The 22,154-nt window shown below is 48.6% G+C and overlaps 1 protein-coding gene across 2 annotated transcripts; it reads left to right on the top strand.

The window, feature by feature from the left end:
- Positions 1-1,938: 1,938 nt before the first annotated feature.
- On the top strand, positions 1,939-11,739 carry mylk4a (myosin light chain kinase family, member 4a). Of its 2 annotated transcripts, XM_053883320.1 has the most exons (13): positions 1,939-2,661; positions 5,566-5,659; positions 6,157-6,550; positions 6,693-6,967; positions 7,300-7,405; positions 8,224-8,317; positions 8,952-9,061; positions 9,151-9,292; positions 9,688-9,758; positions 9,836-9,964; positions 10,028-10,180; positions 10,237-10,315; positions 10,781-11,739. In XM_053883320.1, exons 1-13 carry the CDS (start codon positions 2,122-2,124, stop codon positions 10,832-10,834), a joined length of 2,241 nt encoding a protein of 746 aa, XP_053739295.1. In that variant the 5' UTR covers positions 1,939-2,121; the 3' UTR covers positions 10,835-11,739. The 2 variants fall into 2 exon arrangements, 1 of the variants encoding a protein (XP_053739295.1); XR_008416402.1 differs by lacking the exon at positions 10,781-11,739 and having other exon boundaries at positions 9,836-9,896.
- The last annotated feature ends 10,415 nt before the right edge of the window (positions 11,740-22,154 follow it).

Raw genomic sequence — 22,154 nt, 5'->3', positions numbered from 1 at the left:
TGTCATAAAAAAAATATATCATAGCAGCTTAAGATGAGATCCACCACAACTCAGCTTTATCTTTGTTAAGGCCCAAAGCTGATTTGGTGGAACTGGAGCAGACATTGCAGCACGTGGAGAAATCCTCCCCAGTCCAAGTGGTTGTTTAGGGTTGCTGTGTTTGCCAGCACCAAGTCTTGACCAGCTTCCTTCTTGTGAGGACATTTTGACCTGTCCTCACAAGGTTTAGAGAGTTAAAACCCCAGCAAAAGCAGTTTATCATGATTATGTTTCAGTTTGGTTCAGATCCATTTCCCTGAAAGCCCTGGTAGGTTTTTATTTCCTTTGTCAGTGTCATACATTTCACCTGAGATTCTCCATTAAATCTCTTTCAAGGCCAAGTGACTGTCCACATTTAGATTTGAAAACCACATGATTTTTTTTTTTAACACTGCAGGAGTCCATTTCTTTCAAGCCATTTTGTTTTCATTCTTCTTATCAATGTTTGTAGATCCTCTCCACTGTTGATATGATTTGTGTCAACAGCAAAGAATACATGGTTGATTTGATCCAACAGCTCCCAGATATCACTCATGTATGGGGTCCTTCAGACACTCCACATTCTATCTCTGGCTTTAGCTTGACAGAGAGAGAGGTTTTCATCTCTGGTCCTCTCAAACAACCTCTTGGGATGGATACACTGGGATGTTATTTTCACCAGTCCTCCTTATTTAGGTGTCACCACACTCGCACCTTGCTTCTGTGTCAGGCCGAGAGCTCACCTCACCTCACCAGGTTACATTGGGATGTCTGCTTTCGTTGGCCCACATATTGGTGTCAGCGATGACACAGCGAGGGACGGTCACAGAACCCGGGGAGCTATCGAGATTTCTATCAACCATGTTGGATTGGACTTCAGCCAAATCAATTCAAGTGACGTGAGGAGTACTCGGTGGAATCAATCGGCTCTTGGCTGGTGAGCTCGAATGTATTGATCAACATAGTGTGAGCGATGGTTTGAGACGGACCAGCATCACTATGTTGCTGTGACCCAGTGACTGAGTGATGCTCAGATGGAGCGGGATCATGTCAGGACAAGCAATCTAGTCTGACAAGTGGCGTCAGTGCCTTTGATCCATTCAAAGAACCGATGTGTGAAGACGGTGAAGCACATGTCTGAAGAGCGGCATTGATGAAATAGTGAGGCAGCCGTGAGAAGTGCAACTGGGCCTCCCATAGGGAGAGGAGCAATGCCATGCAGCAGCACCACAACGCCGGACAAGTGAGCCGAGCCTCATCCCTACCAGCTGGCTACTATAGTAGTAGCACCACTGATGGACGACCTTTCTTTGCTAAATTTGGTGAAAATGGTGGTGAGCTGCTTCAGGACTCAAAAAACAAAGAAACAACAAAGCAAATGCACGAGTGAAATGGTGAATGAATGTGTCGACCCCAAATGGGTCACAGGCCCTTTTTTCAAGGCAGAAGACAATCTGCGGTTGAATTGCCTTGTTTTCGTTATGTGCGTTACAGTTGACACTGAGGGGCGACAGTCGTAGGGGCCACAGGATTGGACTTGGTGATGGACGTTGCTTTGTTGCTGACGAATATGCTGTCCGATTCAGCTCTCGTGTAAGGCATTTTTAGGTCCAAGTTTTTGGATGTGAGATATAATCCTGTACAAATAAATGACAACTGCCATTATCATCTTACAAGCTGGAGCCGAGTCCAGTCACCATTTTGACACCAGGCGGGCGGGGGAGGGCGGTGGGCTCTCAAATGTCTCATAGCTTCAGCAGCGCCAAGCCCCCACCCTCAAACACTTGACCCTTGCTGACGTCGGCGGTCCATTTACATTTAGGGACACTGGCCGGCTCCATTCTTAACACCATTTGTAGAGAGGAAGGAGGCAGAGACCAGCCAGGGAAACTATGACTTTTTGCTCAAGGGTTTGTTGGATTTCTCATCGTATGGACAGTCTTGCTCTCTAGCATCCTTTTGGAGTGTTTTGATCTTCCACTAGTTTCTGTCTGCAGCAACACTGAAGGGTAGAGCTGGCTGCTGTTGCTCACTGCTCGTCTGTTTCACGGACGCTGCCCTTTTCGTCGCAAGCTCGTGTGTTGAGGTGACTTTTTTCAAGCCATGACTTCTCTGATCATGACTGCCGGAGTCGACCAAAAGGATGGAGGCAGTGCAGGCTTTGACCTCATCCACAACCGCATCGAGTCTCTCAGCAGTAAGATGGACAAGCTCATCCACATCCAGGAAAAGGTCCTCACTCGACTGGATGGCATGTCCCAAGATATCGACGACATAGAGAACGATATGGAGAATCTCAAAGTCGACCATGAGGAGATCCATCTTCCACCACGCATGGTGAGCCAGACCCAGGTCGTGGGGAAGGAAGTGAAGAAGATTTGTCAGGAAATGAGCAACGTCATGTCTGCGGTGAACCAGCGCTCGGAGATGCAAGCGGAGAAGCTGGAGGGGATGGAGAAGCTGGTCCTCAGCATGCAGCAGGTCATCAGCTTCATCGGGGAGACCGTCAAGAGTTCTCGGGTGATGGAGCTCATGTTCAAAGGCCCTGCATCCAGGAAGTCCTCCAAACCCAAAGACAGTAAAGGAAAACAAGCAATAAAGAGGCGCGCATCCGGGGAAACAGTCACCAAGCAGCTTGAGAAGGTGAGATCAAGGAGCCGAGCACTGTCTACGACATCTTTCAAACACTTGCGTGCTACCACAGGTCTTTCACCACACTGGACATGCTGCTCAGTCCAAGTCAGCAAACATGCTATTTACCCACCGTGCTGGCTTTAATGTCCTGTATCTCACAGGCGTCTTGTTATTCTTGGCAGATCATGTGAACGAGATGGGAGCGCCTGTGCTGGCCACTCGGGCACTTCCCTTGCCTGCATACGTGTCTTGGCTTACGTGTCAAATTTCTGGGAAATGGGTTTGTTGCGCCCGGCCGCTGCTGGTCAACACAGCGCTAATAACACAGCGTTACATAGAGCCGTGGCTCACCAAAAGACAAACTCAACTGAAACCTTGCCTCCTTGGCGTGAAGCACTGGGTGGGACCCCGGGGGGGGGGCACGAGAGTGTGTGAGGCCAGGGGTGAAATGTGAGTGGCCTGCTTTAGAAACGCTGTTTTTGGATCGGGGGTGCAATACTTGTGGTCTAAATCGGCTTTAACCCTTTTGGCTCCCAACAGGAGTCGGATGTCAGCGGTTTGTGATGAGTCAGGTTTTCTACGTTCTCTGTGGCTGTGAGTGCAGCTTTGGGAAAACATGTTTCCCTCAAAGACTTCAGAAGTTACGTGAACCGGCTCGGCTCGGCTCATTCAATAGACTTGGCTTTTGTCCAGCCTCAATCCCGCCTCTCCCAAAATGTCCTCAGGGATCGGTAAAGGTGAACGTGAACCAATTTGTTTGGTTCAATCAAACACAAGAAGTAGCGTGAAAGGTTTACGTCGAGTAGTACAGTTAAACTACACGAATGCCGTGGCTCATAACACTGTTCGTTGGAATGCTAGTCAATTGCTGGTGAAGTCAAAGCTGCTGTCTGTACCACAAGATGCCCCAGAAAGTCAGCTGCAAATAATGGGAAATCCAACAGCACACAAGTTTTTGAGCTGCCAGAAATTGTTAAATACAAAATCGAGTGAAGGTGATCTATATGAAATTCTCTTTCGTTGAACGCTCAAAAACTGACCTTCATGGACACTGGCACTCATTCCTGAGACAAAACAAGAGAGAAGACTGCCAGCCACAGGCAGGTGGTCAAAGGTCGACATGCATGGCTGGGGCTTTTACTGCATCATGGACATGGAGCCTTCCCATTACAAGCTTGTGTGGCCACGTCGAAGCACGTAGGAAGCGAGATTCTGCCGCCAGAGCCTTGCAGAAATTCCACATGATGGTGTGGTGAAGACGTCAGGTCACAATTTAGTTGCAGATATCCAGCATGGCCATTTTGGATATTGAAATCAAGAGGAAGAAGTCAACAGCAAATGTTCCAAACATGGTATGAAGCCTTCCAACTGGAACACAGTGTGTGCTGATACCAAGGTCATGGAATAAGGGAGAAGATGCCAGCACACCAGCCTGACACCTTTACGGCGTGTTACCAGAACACTGCTGTCACTTATGCAAGTGCGGACGTCAGGGTCTGATCTCCTCCTCTGCGTCACGACCGAGAAGGAAAAATCCCGCTGACCTCAGCTCTTTCACTCCAGATTGCTTTCGATGTGAATTGAAATGTTTGGCAGTTGGACAGCTGAAGGTTATATCAAGTGAGCTAATCCCAAGCCACTGATTTTACGGCTTGCGTGCGGCTCGCATGACAGGGAATTCGGTTATTCATCTAAGTAGATGGCAGAAATTCCTGTTACCTTGGCATCCCCGCTCTGTTCTCACCCAACCACGCGGCCACAGCAAACAGCACTGTTGCTGCGGAAACACTGCACTCGAAAAATCGGAGCTGCTGCTGCTCACCTCGCAAATGCAGAACAAATGTGAGATACCTGGGAGGTTTTCCATCCTCTCGGTTTATTTAGTTCCCTCATGTGAATGTGAACAAGAGCCTGCAGTGTAATATTTTCTGCTCCATGAGAGCTTATGAATTCACCACCCTGACGCCGTCCATCCCTCCGGCGGGAGCTGTCGGGGGCGTGTGGTTAGTGCAGTAAAAATGCTCTTCTTATCATGCCCTTTATTCATGTTGCGATCCTGTGGAAGATCACCTCATGAGACAAACACATTGTTTGCCAAGTATCAAAGGGGCCATCAGTCATCAGTCAGTCCATTGAATTATTTACGGCCTCTCTCTTTTGTTTTGGTTTTTGAAATGTGTGCTTTTAAGTGACTCTTTGTCGTGTTATTTGTCACGCTCGCTGCACTTTTTTAAAATGATTTTTTACCGACATGTCATCTCTGTAGTATCTTATGGAAGCGTGGGAGTAGAAGTCCAAATCAAGTGATATCTGCACAGACCTGCTTCTCCAATATTTCTCACACCTTTCAACCCTTGAATGTCAGTTTGATTTCTGTACTTTGGGTGCATGGATTGACTCTTGTGACTGATTTCTCACGTGGTCACTTCTGTCTTCCAATCATTGTGCGTCATGTATTGACATCATTTTCTCATTTTGATTTATTTCTGACTGCATCACATGAAAGGATTTCATTTCCGAGGATTTCACGTCATCTATGTGTGTGCCTTACCTGTTGTGTATTTGTATCCATATAACCTGACTAAACCCTACCATCTTGTCTTCTACTAGAAAACTACCTCTAACAAAGCCGGTAAAGGGAATCAGCAGCTAACGCCAGTATGTGAGCCCACTACTCCACAGCGCTCTCACAAGATAAAGTTCCGTGGACCAAAGCATTTCCTCGCTTCTCGCAAATGTGGAAACTTTGTAGGTTCACTTCGTACATGTGTCATATATGCTCGTGTTTGGTCATATATGCACTGATGCCTTTGCAGACTTGAGTGGATTAGAGTCCATATCCATCCATGTGCTGGTGAAAGTATTTTGTTTTGTGCAACCGTTTTGTAATCTGCTTTCAAATTCTCCTCTCAGATGAGAGACCACAAAAACAAAGATGAAACAGGAAACGCCAATTTGAGCCCAAAGTTTCACAGCGCTCAGAAGTCCAAAACTCCGATCCCTTCAGGTAAGAAGAACACAGATTTCTGTTTGCCACCAGGTGGCGTTCTCTCTCGCTCTAAGGTGCATGTCATGTGTTTGGGATGTTTAGTTGAAGCCGGGAGGCTGGGCGAAGCATTATGACAGCGAGAAACCACACAATGCCCCCCCAGGACAGAAATACTACTGTGTGTGTGGGTGGGTGGGTGTCAGGACCAATTCTGGGGAAAATGTGCTGCCCTTATGCCTTTGTGTGGTTCTTTTGCCACAAGGTGAAGCCGCAATTTGAGGATGGCGACCTCCAAACAACAGGGTCAGTATGATTAGGTTTGGGTTTGGCTGGGTTAGTCCTGGTTAGTTTTAGCCATTTGTTTTGGAGGGTTAAGGGTGAGAGGCTGGGGAAAGGGTGTTGGCAATGAGCGGACCCCACCAAGGTGGTGAGAGTGTGTGTGCGTGTGATGAAAAACAAGCTTGTCATCCATTCTTTTGAAGTTGAAGCTTTGCGTTTGTCTTATTTGTTTGTAGAGCTAGCCTCCTCAAAGAAACAAGCACTGCTTCTGGAGGAGGTGCACAAACTGAACCAGGAGAACACAGAGAAGTCAAGTCAACAGTTTAGACCTGCAAGTCTGGACCTGGAGGCCGGAGTGTCGTCAGAGGGACAAGAAGAAGAACAACCTGGTCCTGATTTGGACGAGCACAAGCAGGATTCCAGCGCTTCCAAGGACGCAGAGGATGAACTTGTGGAGGAGGACGCTGATGAGGACGTAGTGAAAGAAGCTGAAGCTGTGACACAGGAAGTCACAAAGGAAGCGCAGGTGAAGCTGGAAATTCAAGATGATGCCTCCACAGCCGAAGGCCAAAGCAGAAGCTCAGAGTCGCCTGCTGCTCCTGAGGACCAGAGAGGAGACACCGTCTCAAGGTAGAGCCTCGTGGTTTGCCTGTGCTCTCGCTTACTTGGTCCACATGATGATGTGAATGTTGAATAATAGCAGAGCTCAAACACAAATGTGGACTTCTCCACAAAAATCCACGACAATGAATTGTGATCATTTTCACCACAGCGCTCAAGACGAAAGTGACTCTTCCCCAGTCCAAGCTGAGCAGGTGTCCGAGGTCGAGTCTTTTGTGACGGAGGAACACTATAACATTAAGGCAGAAGAGGTGGAGAAGAGGGAGGATGAGGATGAAGAGAAGCTGGAGTCTGAAGGCTGGGCTGTCTTCCGGGCCGACGGAGTGGAACTGGAGTTTGACCTCAAACAGAAGGTGGAGCGGCGAAGACAGGAGTTTGACAAGTCGGAGACGCTTGAAGATGATGACGCCGAGCGCTATTTTATCGGTGAGTGTTTCCAACATTGAGCATCACCACAATCTCTGCTCTCGGTCGGACGAGAACTCGACAGACATTTATTGGCTCCGAACGTTCTTGATGAGGAGAGCAGAGAGAGGAGCCTGGATGAATTGGAAAGTGGAAGACAATCGGTGAAGCGGCGACTCGGCAGTCGTCCCTGGAGCCTGTGCCTATCGAGGCATATTGGTAGGCCTAAGTGAAACCCAATTATGACCGCCACGTTCTCCTCCAAAGACCCAGTGCAGCAGTTTAGAAGTGAAGCTTGTATGTTCTCACATCACTGATTAAAGCTGCAGATTATGTCTCCCATCCTCTTTTAGACACCACTCCTCCTCCAACGGCTCCTTTCAACCACCGCATCGTGTCGGCCAAGCCCAACCAAATCAGCAACTTCTACACCATCAACTGGCAGGAGGTCCTGGGCGGGTGAGTGCTGCCTCTGGCGCCAACCCATCTGACACATACGCGAGCAGTTGATCGCTCACAGATCAAAGATGGGAGAGAGAGAGAGAGAGGACTGAGTGTGTAACCCCTGCGCGCCCCGCCACACTCCGCCTGCCTCATATCTTCCGAGTCAAAGAAGTTATTTTTACTCCTGGACTGGGTGGTATGTGAAATCCTATCCCCACTGCCAGCTGGTAGCTAATCACTGAGTGTTAATCCATGTCTTCAAAGGAGAGACGGAGCAGCTCACATTTAATGGAATAATAGAGGAATGGCAGGCAGGCCAGGGAAACGTCCTGACGCTGTTGTCCCGACGTTATCTAATGCGCTCATGAAGTAGTTTGAAGGTCACCGTTGAGCTCTGACCCATGAACTCAAAGCAGAAGAACCCTGCTTGACGCCAGATGCTCAACCCATCAGGTACAGGACGCTTGAATGTGTCACTGTTCACTAGCTCTTCTGTTACGCTGGCACAAGCACGGTTTCAGTTTTGCCTTTATCATCATTTCTTTGTTTGAACCAGCTCAACTTAAGCTACATTACAAATCTGAAACTCAGCGAGCTGCGTAGGAGCAATGTTCTGTGCGTTCTGTTTGTTTTCCTCTGCGTGAGCGCCGGGCGCCTTTGCTACATTCCCGTCCCTGCTGCTCCACTCTTGTCCCACATCCTGCTTAGCCTCACTCGGTCGCAGGTTAGATCGAATGAAACGTTTTGCTTGTTCATTTGAGATTTACAAGAAGCCGTTATGAAGCTTGTTCATAAACTACTTGCTGGCAAACAATGTCTATTCTCTGTTAAAGGGGTCGTTTTGGTCAAGTGCACAAGTGTGTTGAAAACTCCTCAGGCCTGACTTTGGCAGCAAAGGTCATCAAAGCCAGAGGTCAGAAGGAGAAGGTACGGCTCTTCACTCATGCAACCATTGTCAGTCTTCTTATTTCACTAGAGTCAATGAGCACGCTGCCGTGCGGACAGTCGCCTGACTGAGGCAACGGAGCCGACAGGCTGAGGTACTGGCCTCGGTACGACCAACTGGTCTGACTTCAGTGGCACGGAGCGATGGTTCCATCATAGTGGGAGAGCTTCCTTTCTGCATGAAATATTCACAGGACACACTGCCTTCTGTGTGTTGCAAGAAAGACAGCTCACGCTACAATGCAGTGCTACACACGTATCCATCATGTCTGAGGTGCTGTTTCTTTACTCCCAGTCCGTAACTGAAGCTTGTGTCGCCACATATCACCCACCCGCGCTATCAGCGTTGTGACGAAGAGAAAGTCCAGTTTCTCTTCCATGTAATAATTGGGTTTTCTGGACTGCTGTGCAGAAAAAGCAGGGGCCCCACTTTCGAGCCAGCAACACAAGGACATCTGGAACAGAAGCTGTGGGGAATAAGTCGCACCACAGCGAGAAACATTTGACCCAGAGAGAAGATACGTTGTCTCATAGCACAGAACAGCTGACACCGTTCATCGTCTCTGAGCCCATGTTTGGCTGTCTCACTCTCTGTCTACGCCTGTGTTTTTGGTAGGAGGTGGTGAAGAATGAGATCCAAGTCATGAATAATCTGGACCACGCCAACCTGATCCAGCTCTATGCAGCTTATGAGTCAAGAAATGACATCATCCTTGTACTTGAGTAGTATGCTCCTTATTTTTTTTTCTTTTTTACACTCTTCATTTTAGTTTGATGTGCTTGACTTGAACATATGTCCCTCACTTTGGCTGCAGCGTTGGAGGAGGGGAGCTGTTTGACCGCATCATCGATGAGAACTACACCCTGATGGAGCTGGACGCCGTGGTCTTCATACGGCAGATCTGCGAGGGTCTGCAGCACATGCATAAGATGTACATCCTCCACCTGGACCTCAAGGTAGCCAGACCACTGGCAGTCCCTGCTGCTCCTCATTCTTTTCAGAAGCGTGTGACAGACAATGGAGTCCTCACTGTCAGAGTGGACTGGACCTGGCAGACCTCTCATTCAGCCACTTCATCCATCATGCATTGCCATCGTTTATTCAGATGATGAGGCGATGTCTACTCTTCCGCACGGAAAATCCATTCATATTTTGCCTCATAATCTGATGGTCATATTCTCTATCTCTCGTGCAACAGTGGTGTCCCTCCCGTGGTCACTTGATGCTCACGTAAAGCAGAGTTTCACATTCTATGTTAGAGGTCTCCACTGGACCTGCGATGTGCTCCGGGGCCGTGTGGGCCACACCTTTAAATGATGTCTCTCTCATTTGCATCTCATCTGCATTTCAGCCGGAGAACATTCTGTGTGTCAGCAGAGTCACCAATAAAATCAAAATCATTGATTTTGGTCTGGCCAGAATGTGAGTGCACACGTCTATTCTAAGCAGCGGGAGCATTTCTGCGCATGTTTAAATGTTGCCAGCGTCTTCTCTCACAGATACAAACCCAGGGAGAAGCTGCGAGTGAACTTTGGCACCCCGGAGTTTCTCGCCCCTGAGGTGATCAACTATGACTTTGTGTCCTTCAACACGGACATGTGGAGCCTGGGTGTCATCACCTACATGCTGTTAGTAAACATGTGAACACAAATGTAGCCAGACGACTTCTAATGACGCTCCACCTCCATCAGCCTGAGCGGCCTCAGTCCTTTCCTGGGCGACGATGACAACCAGACTCTCAACAACATCCTGGCCTGTCAGTGGAACTTCAATGAGCCGGAGTTTATGGATACATCCGAAGAGGCCAAAGATTTCATCTCCAGACTTCTGCTTGTCAACAGGAAGTAAGAACTAACTGAATAGATGTCACAGAGTAGCCTGGTAACCTTCATGTCTTCAGTTGGAGGATCGGCGCTTCTGAGGCTTTGAGGCATCCCTGGCTGTCTGATCCCACTCTTCACCACAGACTTCATACCAAGGTTTGTACCCGTGACACATGACCACCTGAGACCACACTGCTGCTGAGGTGGTGGCAGCGTCTGTGCTCCCTGGGAGAGCAGGACTAGCCTCAGCTGGTACGATGAAACTGCCTATGAAAGTTCTTGTAATGTGTAATATGGTCAAGTGCAACCATGCAAGCTCCTGTTCTGAAAGAGTGATGCGCTTTTTGTTTCATTAGCAGACAAAACAGCGTGGGGTGCATAGCACGTTTGATATTTCCAGCAGTTTGAAGATGCTCTCTTTCTCTGAAGCTGCTGCAGAGAGAGAAAGCACATGGACAATAAGGACTATATTCAGGAAGAAATATATGCTTGGCATTCTTCATGGTTGGGGCCTTTATGAGAAGCTTGCAAGCTGAAACTACATTTCACATTCAGTGCGATTGTGTTCTTACTGATGATTTGTACTTGTCTGATGAAGTTCTCCCTTCTGTTTGGCCCCAGAAAACGATGTGCCGCTCCCGGAGGTCATCCTGCGTCCCCACTGCAGACAGCTGAGTTGCAGCATGTCATCCCCAAAGCACCCAGCAGGGCGAAGCAAATCTCAAATAATGCACCTCCCGTGTCCAGCGAGTTGTGTTCCGGCCTGCACCTTCACCTTCTTGGCTCCAGCCTCTGGGACCAACACCATCCTTGAAAAGAAGTTGGCTTTTCAGTCCCATGACCCGTGACCAGCCCTTGTTGTGTCATAGTGAGCCGTGAATACAAGTGACTCTCTACCTGTTCCGCGAGCACCCGACCAGTTCACCTCAAGAATGCCTTTGCTTGTTGATGCAATTGAACACAAGTATTGATGAAGGAGCGAAGGCAGCGCTGTAGCGACGGACTCGAACCGTCACTTGTCCTGCCCAGAGTCGCCCCCTGGCAGACGAATAACCGCTGCGGCTCCTGTTTCTCCAAACTCATTTCATCCAAGGGATTTAGCTCCTCAGGGGTTGCAGTGATTCTGCCGTACGCCTCTTCACTCTTCACCCCACAGTGTTTGTCTCTGTAAATACGTCGTATTCGTGTGTGTGTGTGTGTGTGTGTGTGTAGGGATCGCTGTCACCGTGGGCTGTGGAATGTGCACTTTAAAACTTTTGTTTATTTATTATTAAGCCACCACCACTCGACCGGGACGACTGATTGTTGAACTTCTTTGCATTCTGCTTCAGCCTTTTATTTCACACAAAATATGTCTTATCAGCCAAATGTAATGCTTTGTGATATAAACGCTGTCTCTTTCTTGCATGTATTTGTGGAAACACATGCTTTTGTAATGACACGAGCCCAGTGTAGACGCTTTCATTTGAAAATGCCTTCTGTGAAGGTCTCGTACCCACCGTAAACACCACCTACCTATCTGCCTCTGCCTCTGTCAACAACCCTCATGGAAGATTTTCTTTCTCTCCGTTGCCCAAATAATGTGCATTCTCACATTCAGCATGTGTTTTCTTTTGATGTGAGCCACATGTTAAGTAAAACTAAAATCAGTATTTTGTTGTTTTCTTCTTCCTCCTACCAATAGTGTTTTTACTGCTCCCAAGAAACACAGTGGTGGAATCCTCTGAGGGTTGGCCTTTTACCGCTCTTCAGCCGGTGTGGTTCTCCATGAACAACTGACACGAAGGTGAAATGCACACCATTTTGGAACAAGAACAACAACATGGTTATGAGTACCGTGCTACTTAGAAACTCCATCCATCCATCCATCCATCCAATTTCAACCTTTCAATCACAATAGTGGATTATTATTTGGCCCAAGTCAACAAATTGCTTCAAGCTGTTTCACACACAATCACTGTTTCTCTGGGCCACATAACACATTATTTCCCAAGAATTCATACAACCATGTGAACTATTTCGGGTGAGAATCTCATAATCTCCTCCCGGCCGGAGTTAAACCTTAAACACATAAACACACACTCTTACTCCAGATGAAAGTGCAGCTGATTCCCGGAGCCTAATAAAGAGCATCTGAAGGAGCCAGTGTCTGTTCACCTGAGAAAATAAACTGGACTGGCGGGATGATAATGGTTTTGAGGGAAGGCGAATCCAACTTTGAGTTCTCCGCACACAAAAATGTGAGTTTCACCGAGGTCACAGGAAGGACTCGCGGCAGAGAAGATTGAGACAAATGACAGCGAGGAGTCTGTGAGGAGAACGCTCGCATGATTCCATCAGGCAATATTCTCAAACATTTTGCTTCCAGTGCTGGGTTAGTTGGGGATAGTGGAAGCATGCATTTCACTCTGCCAATTTCATCCTGAAGAAACCATCACAATTAACTGTCCACAATTATTCATTTTTTTCTACCGTACACTGGACGCAGGCCTCGTTGATCTGTTACAAACCAACCAACCAACCTTTTTTTCAGCCAATAAAAGTCTAATGTCCATCCATCCAGAGGTGGTGCACTTTGTGTGAGTTGTTTTCCTCTTGCTTTAGTTTGATGTCTGGCTTTCTCTTTTCTTTCTCGTTGTTCTTTATCAGCAGCAAGTGTGGAAGACATTTCACACACCCACGTAACTAAAGTCTGCGTCACTGATTTACTGACTGGGGATTCTCCTGGCACGGCTAAACATGCAGAATTGATTTTCATTCCGCCGTCGCTTTCAAAAAAAAAACAACAAAAAGTCTGGGCGGTCAGAAATATGCAAGTTCTCATTTCTGCTCTCGTCCAACGCTCAGTCTCCAGTGCTGAGAAATTGAGTTTAAAAGAAGCAGGAGGAAAAAAAGCCTCCTGGAATTGCTGCGCTGCCACCCGGCCTCACCCCTGAAGTCCCCACTGTCCACATCTCCAGGGGCAATTTGAGGAGCCAAACTAAAACCAGATGGGCTTATTGGAGCAAAAGAAAACAAATAGTGCCTGTGTTCCTGTCAGTTAAAGACCACCAGAGCAAGAGGAGAAAGAGAAAACAAAAAAAATCGAATCAGGGAAACGACATGTTGAGGTCTTTATCTGACTGTTTTTATTGACAACTGGAGGAGTCTGTAAAAGAAAAGCTGAAGCCGTTGGGTTGAGTTGAACTGCATTAATCGAGGCCCCACGCGCTCAATAAGAGCTCAGGACTCCTCCCTGCAGGTCGTCCACCATGGTGTCCTTTGTAACATGAGTTTCCTGTACATAATGAGAAAATATTGGGGAGGAGACGGCGCCCTGGATTGTAGGACGGTATGCGAAGGGCAACATTCCCTGCTCCAGTCTGCGTTTCATGTCAGAGCCGCGGAGTTGTCCAAACAAAAGGTGCTCTCTTTTTCTTCTCCAAGGAGGTCCAGAGCAAACCTGCCAGTTGTCCGGGTCTGGAGGCAGGTGGTTCTGATTTGAGGGAAAGCAAGGAGTGGGGGACCTGACCACATTTATGTTCACTTAATAGCAGAACATGTGTCGTCACATCCAGTGGTGGAAGCCTGCTGCCTCAGTGATCTGTTTTGAGCTCACCTGAGCCACCCACACAAACCATTGGCGTTCCACCAGAAATACTCTCAGAGAGCTACGTCCAACACTCCCGATTGGAATGGAATGGCAAGAAGCACAAATAGCTGATTGTTACATTATTTTCAATCAAAAGGATTTGCTTGTATTCTATGTTCCTATCTGTGCTGTAGCATATTTGACAATGAAGTTACCTACCCACCTATATACAATAAAGGCAGTGTATTGTACTGTTTGAACTGTTCAGAAATGGTCGATACATGTATATAATTATTATAGTAACGAAACACAATTTGAAAAACACCAATTTCGCTAAACTGCTTTCACAATAAAGCTACGAGCGAATGACCCCAGTCTGCTGAAAATCTCCTGGAAACACCTGGAGTCATATAAAATTCCATTCTTACATTGAGCGTGGAGTGTCATGACTGGTTCACAGGTTTTGTGTTTTTCTTTTACTTCAACAATGCAGCACATTTCTATTCCAACAGTGACCCTCCCACTCCCTAACAGATTGATTTCCAGAGGAGGAGGGGACGGAGCAGCGGCGTGCTGCGCTGACTGTTTTCAGTTGCTGGTTTCAACACTGATCAAATGGCTACGCCGAAGTCTTTAATGATCTTGGCGCTTCCCTGCTGTTGGCTCATCTGTTGGCCTCCATATCATCTCCAGTTGGGGCCGTGGTGCTGGTCCGACCGTCCCATCGCAGAGCCTTTTCCATCACCCCACCCTGGTATTTTCTCATCCCCCTGACTCAGCCACCGGCCGGCACGGGGTCTCTGTTCAGTCTGCCAACCCTGCTGAGAGGCCTCTGGAGCTGGGAGAGCCGTCATCCATCAGGCCCTGCGCCTACGTGCTGCGCTCCTTGTTTGCCGACAGAGCCGAGCGGAGCCGAGCATTTCAACATTCAAGAGGAGCGGGTGCTTGTACTGTACCAGTCCTTGGTGAAGTGAGCCTCCCACCAGAGACTCTGTGACTTGGATTCAGAGATGGAAAAGCAAAGAAAAACACGTAGTCCTGCTCAAGTCCACGGATGAACAAACTTCACTTGAATCATTTGAGTGACTGTGGACTCACAGCAATGATGCTGTTTTGTTACCTGTCCTTATATGTCCTGTTATTCTTGACGCGTCACCTCCACTCACTTGCACACTTCACCTGGTCACTATGTGACACAGATTTTTGCCGCACGTCTCACGGTAACTTTCTCCAATCCCACCCACCGTGACTGTCCTCCCGCTCTGTAGCGAGTGATCGATGAGCAGAGCCCCGGTTCTGAGCCGGTTCTGAGGGGAGAAGACTTTGTCTGTCCTCCGTCTGACTCCCAAAAACAGCTCCAGCCGCCAAAAGAAACATAGAAGAAGGAGCTGAAACGACAACCACTATGGCGGCTGCTATTGTAGTGTGAAATGTTTCCCACAATGGAGCTGGGTGAGTGGGAGGATTCCATGGATCGTGCAAGAGCGAGGCTGCGAGACAAGGGTCAGACTGCGGTGAGGCACGAGATCCAACCATTCTGTTGGAGACACAAAGCACAGAAGACGGGAACCACGCCCACCCTCACCCTAAGTTTTCATACCCAACTACATTTTCTTATTGGTCGTAACAAAGAGCAAAAGCAATATTAATGTTGTTGTGTGGATAAGATTCTTTTTTTATAATGTAAAGGAAATGAATGCTAGAACTTCTGTATTGTTTCATATGAGTTGATATGCTACATTCACGCAAGTGTTTTTCTGTGACATTTCATGAAACAATCTGAAGTCTTTTACCGGCAATATCCAAGCTGAATAATGGAAAATTTTGATGAGATCATGAGGAAAGTGAGACGAGTTAAGAGGCAGATAGGCCTCCCTCACTACAATGGTGTTGATAGTTGTGTTAGAGTCAGATCAAATCACCTCTTCTCCTCCCCTTCTCCCATCAGGCCGCTCCACGGGGCACGACGTCCATCTCAGATGCACACACCACGTGGAGTTATTGTCTTAGTGTATTTGTTAAAGCTGTCGAAGTTTCAAGTACATGCATCACATAGGTTCAGAGCCATCTTCTGAAAACTGGTGGGATGATCTCGAAGACAGCATTTCATATAATTGAACGACCGTCACGCTTCTTAATTCATTTAAATGTCGGCTTTCAGAACACTAGCCAGGACTTCTGTGTGAGAGATTCATAGCCGCTCGGCCTTGGCTCGGCTCGTACCCTCACCAGGGTCCAGTTCTCTTTAAGGGAAACAGGAAAAGTGGTGTGGCTCATTCTTCAAATTGTGTTCCCCTGACCACACAAAGAGCCCATTTTGACGGAGAATTTTAATGCGTTGTGTGGCAGGCGGCGCAAGCAGGAAAGATTTACAGCGTCTGTGTTTTGGATGATGTTCTTTCTCTTACCGGCAGGAGTGGCTGTTCCATGGCTTTAGGCAGGCTTGGCCAGGTAGAGCTCTCCCTCATGATACCACAGTCCCCACAAGCGAACAAATGTGTTCGCTGAAAGAAGGCATTGTGAAGTGTTGTACAGCATGTCAACATCGCTCTTCATTTGACACACAGTGACTTCTCAGTCGCACAATGTGAGTGGATGTTTTTAGCAACACATCACGCAAAAGATGACGATAATGTCTAAATACTGTCTTCATCGCAGGCATTTTTTTTTCTTTTTTTGGCAGTCCAAGTGTGTGTGTGTGTTCTTGTACTTCTATCTTTGTGAGAACCTGTATGAGTTTTTAATCACCAGAGTGATAACATTTTGGCCGCTGCTCACTTTGTCAAGGCTCATTTTCAGTGTTAAAACTACAAACTAGCTGGGTTTTAATTTGGCGTGTGTGGACATGCACATGTGGTGTGGACGCAGATGGGAGAGGAGGAAGCGGTGCCACTGAGGTAGCACTCAGAGTGACTAACAATGGCCCACACACATCCTGTAGCTGTCACAATGTCGAGGAGCCGATACAAGTCAGCCACCCCCTCGTCCCTCTTCTCTCGGTGTGGTGCCGCTTGCTGCTTCACGTCAGCCAAGTTCAGATGCTTGAGAGACTTGAGAGACTTCAGCTAATGTTACATACTGTACATCAACGTTTATTTCAGACCAAAGAAATGTTCAAAGTTCGTCCACAGATGTCACGCTTGTCTTCTTTTCAGGTGACAGTAGCAATAGCTTTACTATCTTGTGCGAAACAAATATTGATCACAATTTGGTTTCCTGCACAACAGCACCGTGCACTGTGGAAGGTCTCACCAACACATCAGGTGTGTTGCCAGTATCTGCGACGCAATACTTGCAGAATTTCCCACCGGGGCGTCACCTCCTCCACCTTACCGTTCCTCATGCCACATGTTCTGACCCTCATTTATGGAAAACCAATCCAATGGTTGAGGACCCTGGATGCCACCTGCACTACATTTGAAGGGAGGTTGAGCGGAGGCAACAGCGATGTGGGGAGAAAACCACTTCACTTTGATTCGGAGTGCACTGTGGGACTTTTTCGTGCCTCAGCCATTCACTCTCAGTTGACCCCTCCTTCTGGTCTGACCTGGAGGGCCCGCTGGAACCTTCAGACCCACAAAGCTGACATCCACATCAGCGCAGGAAAACACCGGTGATTGCCTCTGAACAGGAAACCACCTTCCTGAAACTCAGCAGAAAAGGAGTGCCGAGTGGCTGCAACGCTGAGGCTAATGCAGGCACACCTGTACCGCCGCCGCCGCCGCCGCCGCCTCCTCTGCCACACTTCCCCCAACCGTCTGGACCAGGCTCAGCTCAAGCAGAAGCCACTCCTTCATCCCTGCGCGGCGGCAGACATCTTGAAGAGAATGTGTTGCGCCAGAACCCTTGTCCCTGTTCGGCCTGGGCTGTCTCTTTTGATGGCTCGCCTTCTCGGCCCACAATTGCTTTTTACATCCACGTGGTTTTGCTGTCGCTGAGTTCAGCAATGTAAAGTGGACCACCCATGCCAAAATAGAGGTCTCCGAGGAGAAAGCAGAGTCTGTATTCTCACCAGCAGAGGGCGACTGCGGCTCTGCCAAAGCTCTCTGAGCCACCACTGTTGGCAGAAACAACAGATCCCCTTACTTTCATAATTGTGAGGGCTATTTGAGCAGGGCAGCAGGGGAACTGAGCACCAAGCAGACGTCTCAGAGAATGTTACCATAGAAGCAAAAGTTCCGTTTTCATAGAGGATCTGCTTTGATCTCAGACAGCGGACACAACGACTCACGGCTGCATTACGGTTGTCAACCGCTGAAAAGCTAAAAAACACAAGAGGTGGTCACCTGGCCCCTGAGGGCCACAGCCCACTCCTATATTTTCAGTGTCAGGGACTGTCTAGGTTTAATCATACCTTCTGGTCTGGCCTGCGCCACGGCCAACAGAATCCACACCACGAACCCACCGCGGCGCGGCCCCACCCAGTCCAGCACCTCGCTCTGTTGGTCCCATGGCGAAGGCCGGCCCAGGCCCCATGGAAGGCAGCGCGCCAGGACCTTGGTGGTCTGGAGCGTCTCTGAGGTGGCGCGGCTGCGAGGGCTGCAGCGAGTAAACAGGACACTGGGGGATGGAGGGATGAGAATGTGGAGTCAGCAGCCTCTCGGGCCAGCAGAGGAAAGCTTGCAAAGCCGGTGGATTCCCAGCTCACACGGCCCGACGCCCTGAGCCACATCTGAGCCGCAGCCAGACAGAGGGGGTCGTCACATCACTGCTCCATTCTCACTGCACAGGCTGTTTGACGAATCACATTTGTCGTGTCACTTGAGCGGACACGCACGACTTTCTATCACGAAGCTCCTCGGGAGCGGCGCGTCCATGTTCTCACGGGTCTCACTGGCCGTCAGTCTCGCGGCGCCGAGCCACTGGTGACAGCAGCCGCCACAGGCTGGCGTGGCACGTGCGATCAGGCAGCGTCTGTAGAGCGGGAACAAGAAACGCTGTGTTTTTGTGTGCTATCAAAACCAAGTTATTTCAGCGTCTTGAAATTCATCTGAATGTGAATGCTCACTATTATTGTCGCCGCCTTCAGGACCAGGTGGCAAGGAAACATTCTGTTTCTTTGAGCAGCAATCATCTAAGATTTCAATTGAACAGATCACTGCGACACAGCTGGGGCTGCTGAGGGAACCCCTGCGGCGCTCGTCGCCAGACACAGTCATGGCTTTCAGGATTAAACCAATGAACAGTTGAGGTGAGTGACTTCGGTGGGTGGTGCTCAGGACGGTGGAACGGTCGACACACTGCACACACACCACATGGTTCAAATAATGTCCCACTCACGGGCGATGACAGGCTGAGAAGTGATTTACCTGATCGAGCTTTTATTACAAATGTGTTCTGCACGCTGCTGGGTGGAAATGCTAAAGAGCCGAGAGGCCTCCGGCTGCTCTGGACATGATAGAGACAGATGAGGTGAGAGCACACGGTCATGGAAAACACATTTGTATTGTTTGCCACAGTGAGAGTATTACACTCTCCTGCTTTCATAATTTGCAAAGCAAACAGCGGTTGGCATCGACCATGACGGACGACTGTGCCTTTTCAGTGAAATTGTCCACTGAGAAACAGTTTCTTCGTTATTTTCTTTAGCAATCCACTTCCAAAGCGGTGTACTTAGGCTGTGTTTTGAAAGATTCAGTACTGGTCACCTGGGTTTTGTCTCTTGGTTTAATGTGCCAGAGGGGGAAGCTGCCCACGGAGGATCTCAAGGTATCTAATAGATTTGCTCCCCACTCGTATTTTGACAGCGACAGCAGGTCTGCTGAACTAATGGCATGCTTTCCTCTCTGACAGGGGTGAGGACTACTGCGCCAATGGGGGAGGCCGCGCTCCTAAAATGCAGCTGTGTAAAGAGAGGCGGCGCGCCACCTCACAAATAATGTTCTCGGAATTAGGATGGACTTTTATGCGATTGTTTTTATGTGAGATGGTAAAAAGAGACAACAGGTAACCTGGATTTGATCGTATTTCACGGAGACATGTGCTTCCCCTTCAGCGGGTTATTGATGCTCCCTATAAAACACTGATTCACTGGTTTCCACTGTGACCCGGAGCACTCTTAAAAGGGCTTTCATTCAGATCGTGGCTTCGCCATAGAGCAAGAAGCATATTTTCTATATCCATTCCAATGTACAAATCCTCTGAAGGATTCCTCTGAGGCATTCAAAGACGCTGAAGTCCATGAATAATCACAGCATATGCCCAGGAGACTTAAGGTTGCTGTGGAGGTCTTTAAATGTTCATCCATTTTACCGTGAGCCAGTTGAAAATATCAAACTAAATAATAAAGCCGTTCAGTGTCATTTTTAACAACCAATGGAAAGGTGTGGATACATCCGGCTGAAGAGGACGGCACAAACACAGTGTTGACCTGTCTGATGAGGAGGAGGTCAACGCCCCGCCGGACACCAATATTAATGTGGGCCCAACGGATGAGAAGAGTATGTTTGTTTTGTTTTTTCCTTTCTTTCGTAGCAGCACTGGGGGTCTGTCTGTGTCATTGTTGCAGAACAAACTGACTGCAAAGCCAGTTCAGACGTATCTGTGGGAGATGTGTGCTATTTTAAGTCATGCTCGGCATTCAAGAAAGAAAACTAACAGCTGTTTTTCATAAGATACGGAGCAGAATTCGGAGCACGCCTGATTTGAGATCATGAATTACTTTTCTCTGGTATGTGTTTGTGTGAGTGTGTGTGTGGCCTTTCGTGTGTTGGAGCGCAGAGCATGAAATGGTTGTAAATTGGCTGCGTTTGCCCTCCGAGGAGCTTTCTCCTAAGATCATATCCTAATCCCTCAGAGAGGCGGTCCGCAGGGTCGCTGCTTATTCAATTAGCTTGAAGCCCCGGCTCTAAACATGCTGCGCTGAAGAGTGTGAGAAAGTCTGCAGCGAGGGGACAGTGGAGGGCAGATGTGCGCAGAGTGCATCCCTGTGCAGCCATGGTTATGTGTTTCCACTTGCTCCTGACCCAAACACCAAGCAGAAGTTTGTAGTCTCAGTAGCACTGGGACTGAGGGGGGCGCTGCTCTCAGAACATCAGCCGGTGTCTCCCTCTGGGTAAAAGGTGCAGGAGGCAGGAGGGGAGCGGTTGCATTTGAAGCCATCGGCCTCACTAGAAGATGACTTGACCTGGTTAACCCGAGCCAGACACCGAACATAAACCCTCGTAACAAATCACAGCCAAGCAAAACCATGCAAAGGAATCCCCACGGTCCAAACTAGCCCCAACTGTTGAGTCATGAAGAGTCTCCAAGAGACCTAACACGACGTGATTTAGGATCTCCTCAGTCAAACAGCAGGCCTTTGTTTTACCTGCAGCCCTGTCGTACCATATCTGTGCAAGCAAACCACAACAGGTTTGGGTCAGCAGCTCTCCAGTGTTCTCCACAGCGTTCCATCATGAAGGACGCTGAGCAATGGTGCTGACTGAAAGAAATCCACAGCTGAAGGAGAGAAGGCCAGAGCAGTTGAAGTTGCAGTTGTGAGGGAAGGCGAGCACCTGAGAGACGCCGATAACACAGTCAGGCAGCAACAACACTCTCACAATCACTCTCAAACGTTCAAACTCCCGATCACATTTAGCTCATTCCACTGAAAGTCTACTGATCACACTCACTGGCAATACTTCAATACTCCTCCACAAATGAAAGTATGACGAACACCTTTGAACAACCTTGCACGTTCAGGCCGCTGTCACTCTGGAGAGTGCGCTTGTTGGACTCACCTGTCACGTGACTTAAGCTTTCACACGCGACATCAAGGCGTAGAATAAGGTGGGCAGGAGGCCCACAGCAGCGCTTTTCAAGCCTCGGCTGAACGGCGACAGTGAAAGAGACAGGAGGCGATAAACTTCACAAACAGCACAAGTCAGCGTCTACACGGTGATGGACTGAAGGCTGCACTCACGTTGATGTCACGATAAACACCTGGCTCATGACTGATGAGGACGTGAGACTGCGCCGCGCCTGCAGACACTGTAGAGGCTCAATATTAGCAACACCAGGCCAGGAGGGAGGGACTTTTTCATCCCAAACCTCTCATTCACACAGAACTGGCGCGCTGACAGAGCCACGAAGTTCTTCCACTTCTGCAACAGGTTGCTCTCCATGAAATATTTCATTTCTAATCCGTCATGAACCCCGAGCTGGGGCAATTCAAATCTTTGTGTTGCATTAAGCCGACTGCAGGATGGAGCTCTGTACTGTTCTTGGCAGATCTCCGTGACCAGAAGGTGAAACCGCCTTCAGGCCAGGTACAAATGAGTGTGGTAGAATGCTGCTTTCAGGCAGCCCCGCAGCCAGCCCGCTCTGTCAGAGCCCAGGGTGCAGTGCTTACCGGAAACCCGGCCAGTTTGATTGAGTTCCTGTTATTGACTGCTTTTTCAGCGGCGCGCAGCTTTCTGCCAGGGCACTTTCCCCGCCAGCTGT

Source organism: Synchiropus splendidus, chromosome 13 (genome assembly GCF_027744825.2).
Source record: "Synchiropus splendidus isolate RoL2022-P1 chromosome 13, RoL_Sspl_1.0, whole genome shotgun sequence".
In the NCBI taxonomy this organism is placed as follows: Eukaryota; Metazoa; Chordata; class Actinopteri; order Syngnathiformes; family Callionymidae; genus Synchiropus; species Synchiropus splendidus.
This window is presented reverse-complemented; position numbering and strand designations above follow the sequence as displayed.

Excerpts from the sequence above, each read along its gene's own strand:
- mylk4a (XM_053883320.1), top strand. The coding sequence starts at position 2,122 with ATGACTTCTCTGATCATGACTGCCGGAGTCGACCAAAAGGATGGAGGC. Across the intron at positions 7,406-8,223 it reads TGGCAGGAGGTCCTGGGCGG|GGGTCGTTTTGGTCAAGTGC; the intron begins GTGAGTGCTGCC and ends TCTCTGTTAAAG. Across the intron at positions 9,293-9,687 it reads TCCTCCACCTGGACCTCAAG|CCGGAGAACATTCTGTGTGT; the intron begins GTAGCCAGACCA and ends TCTGCATTTCAG.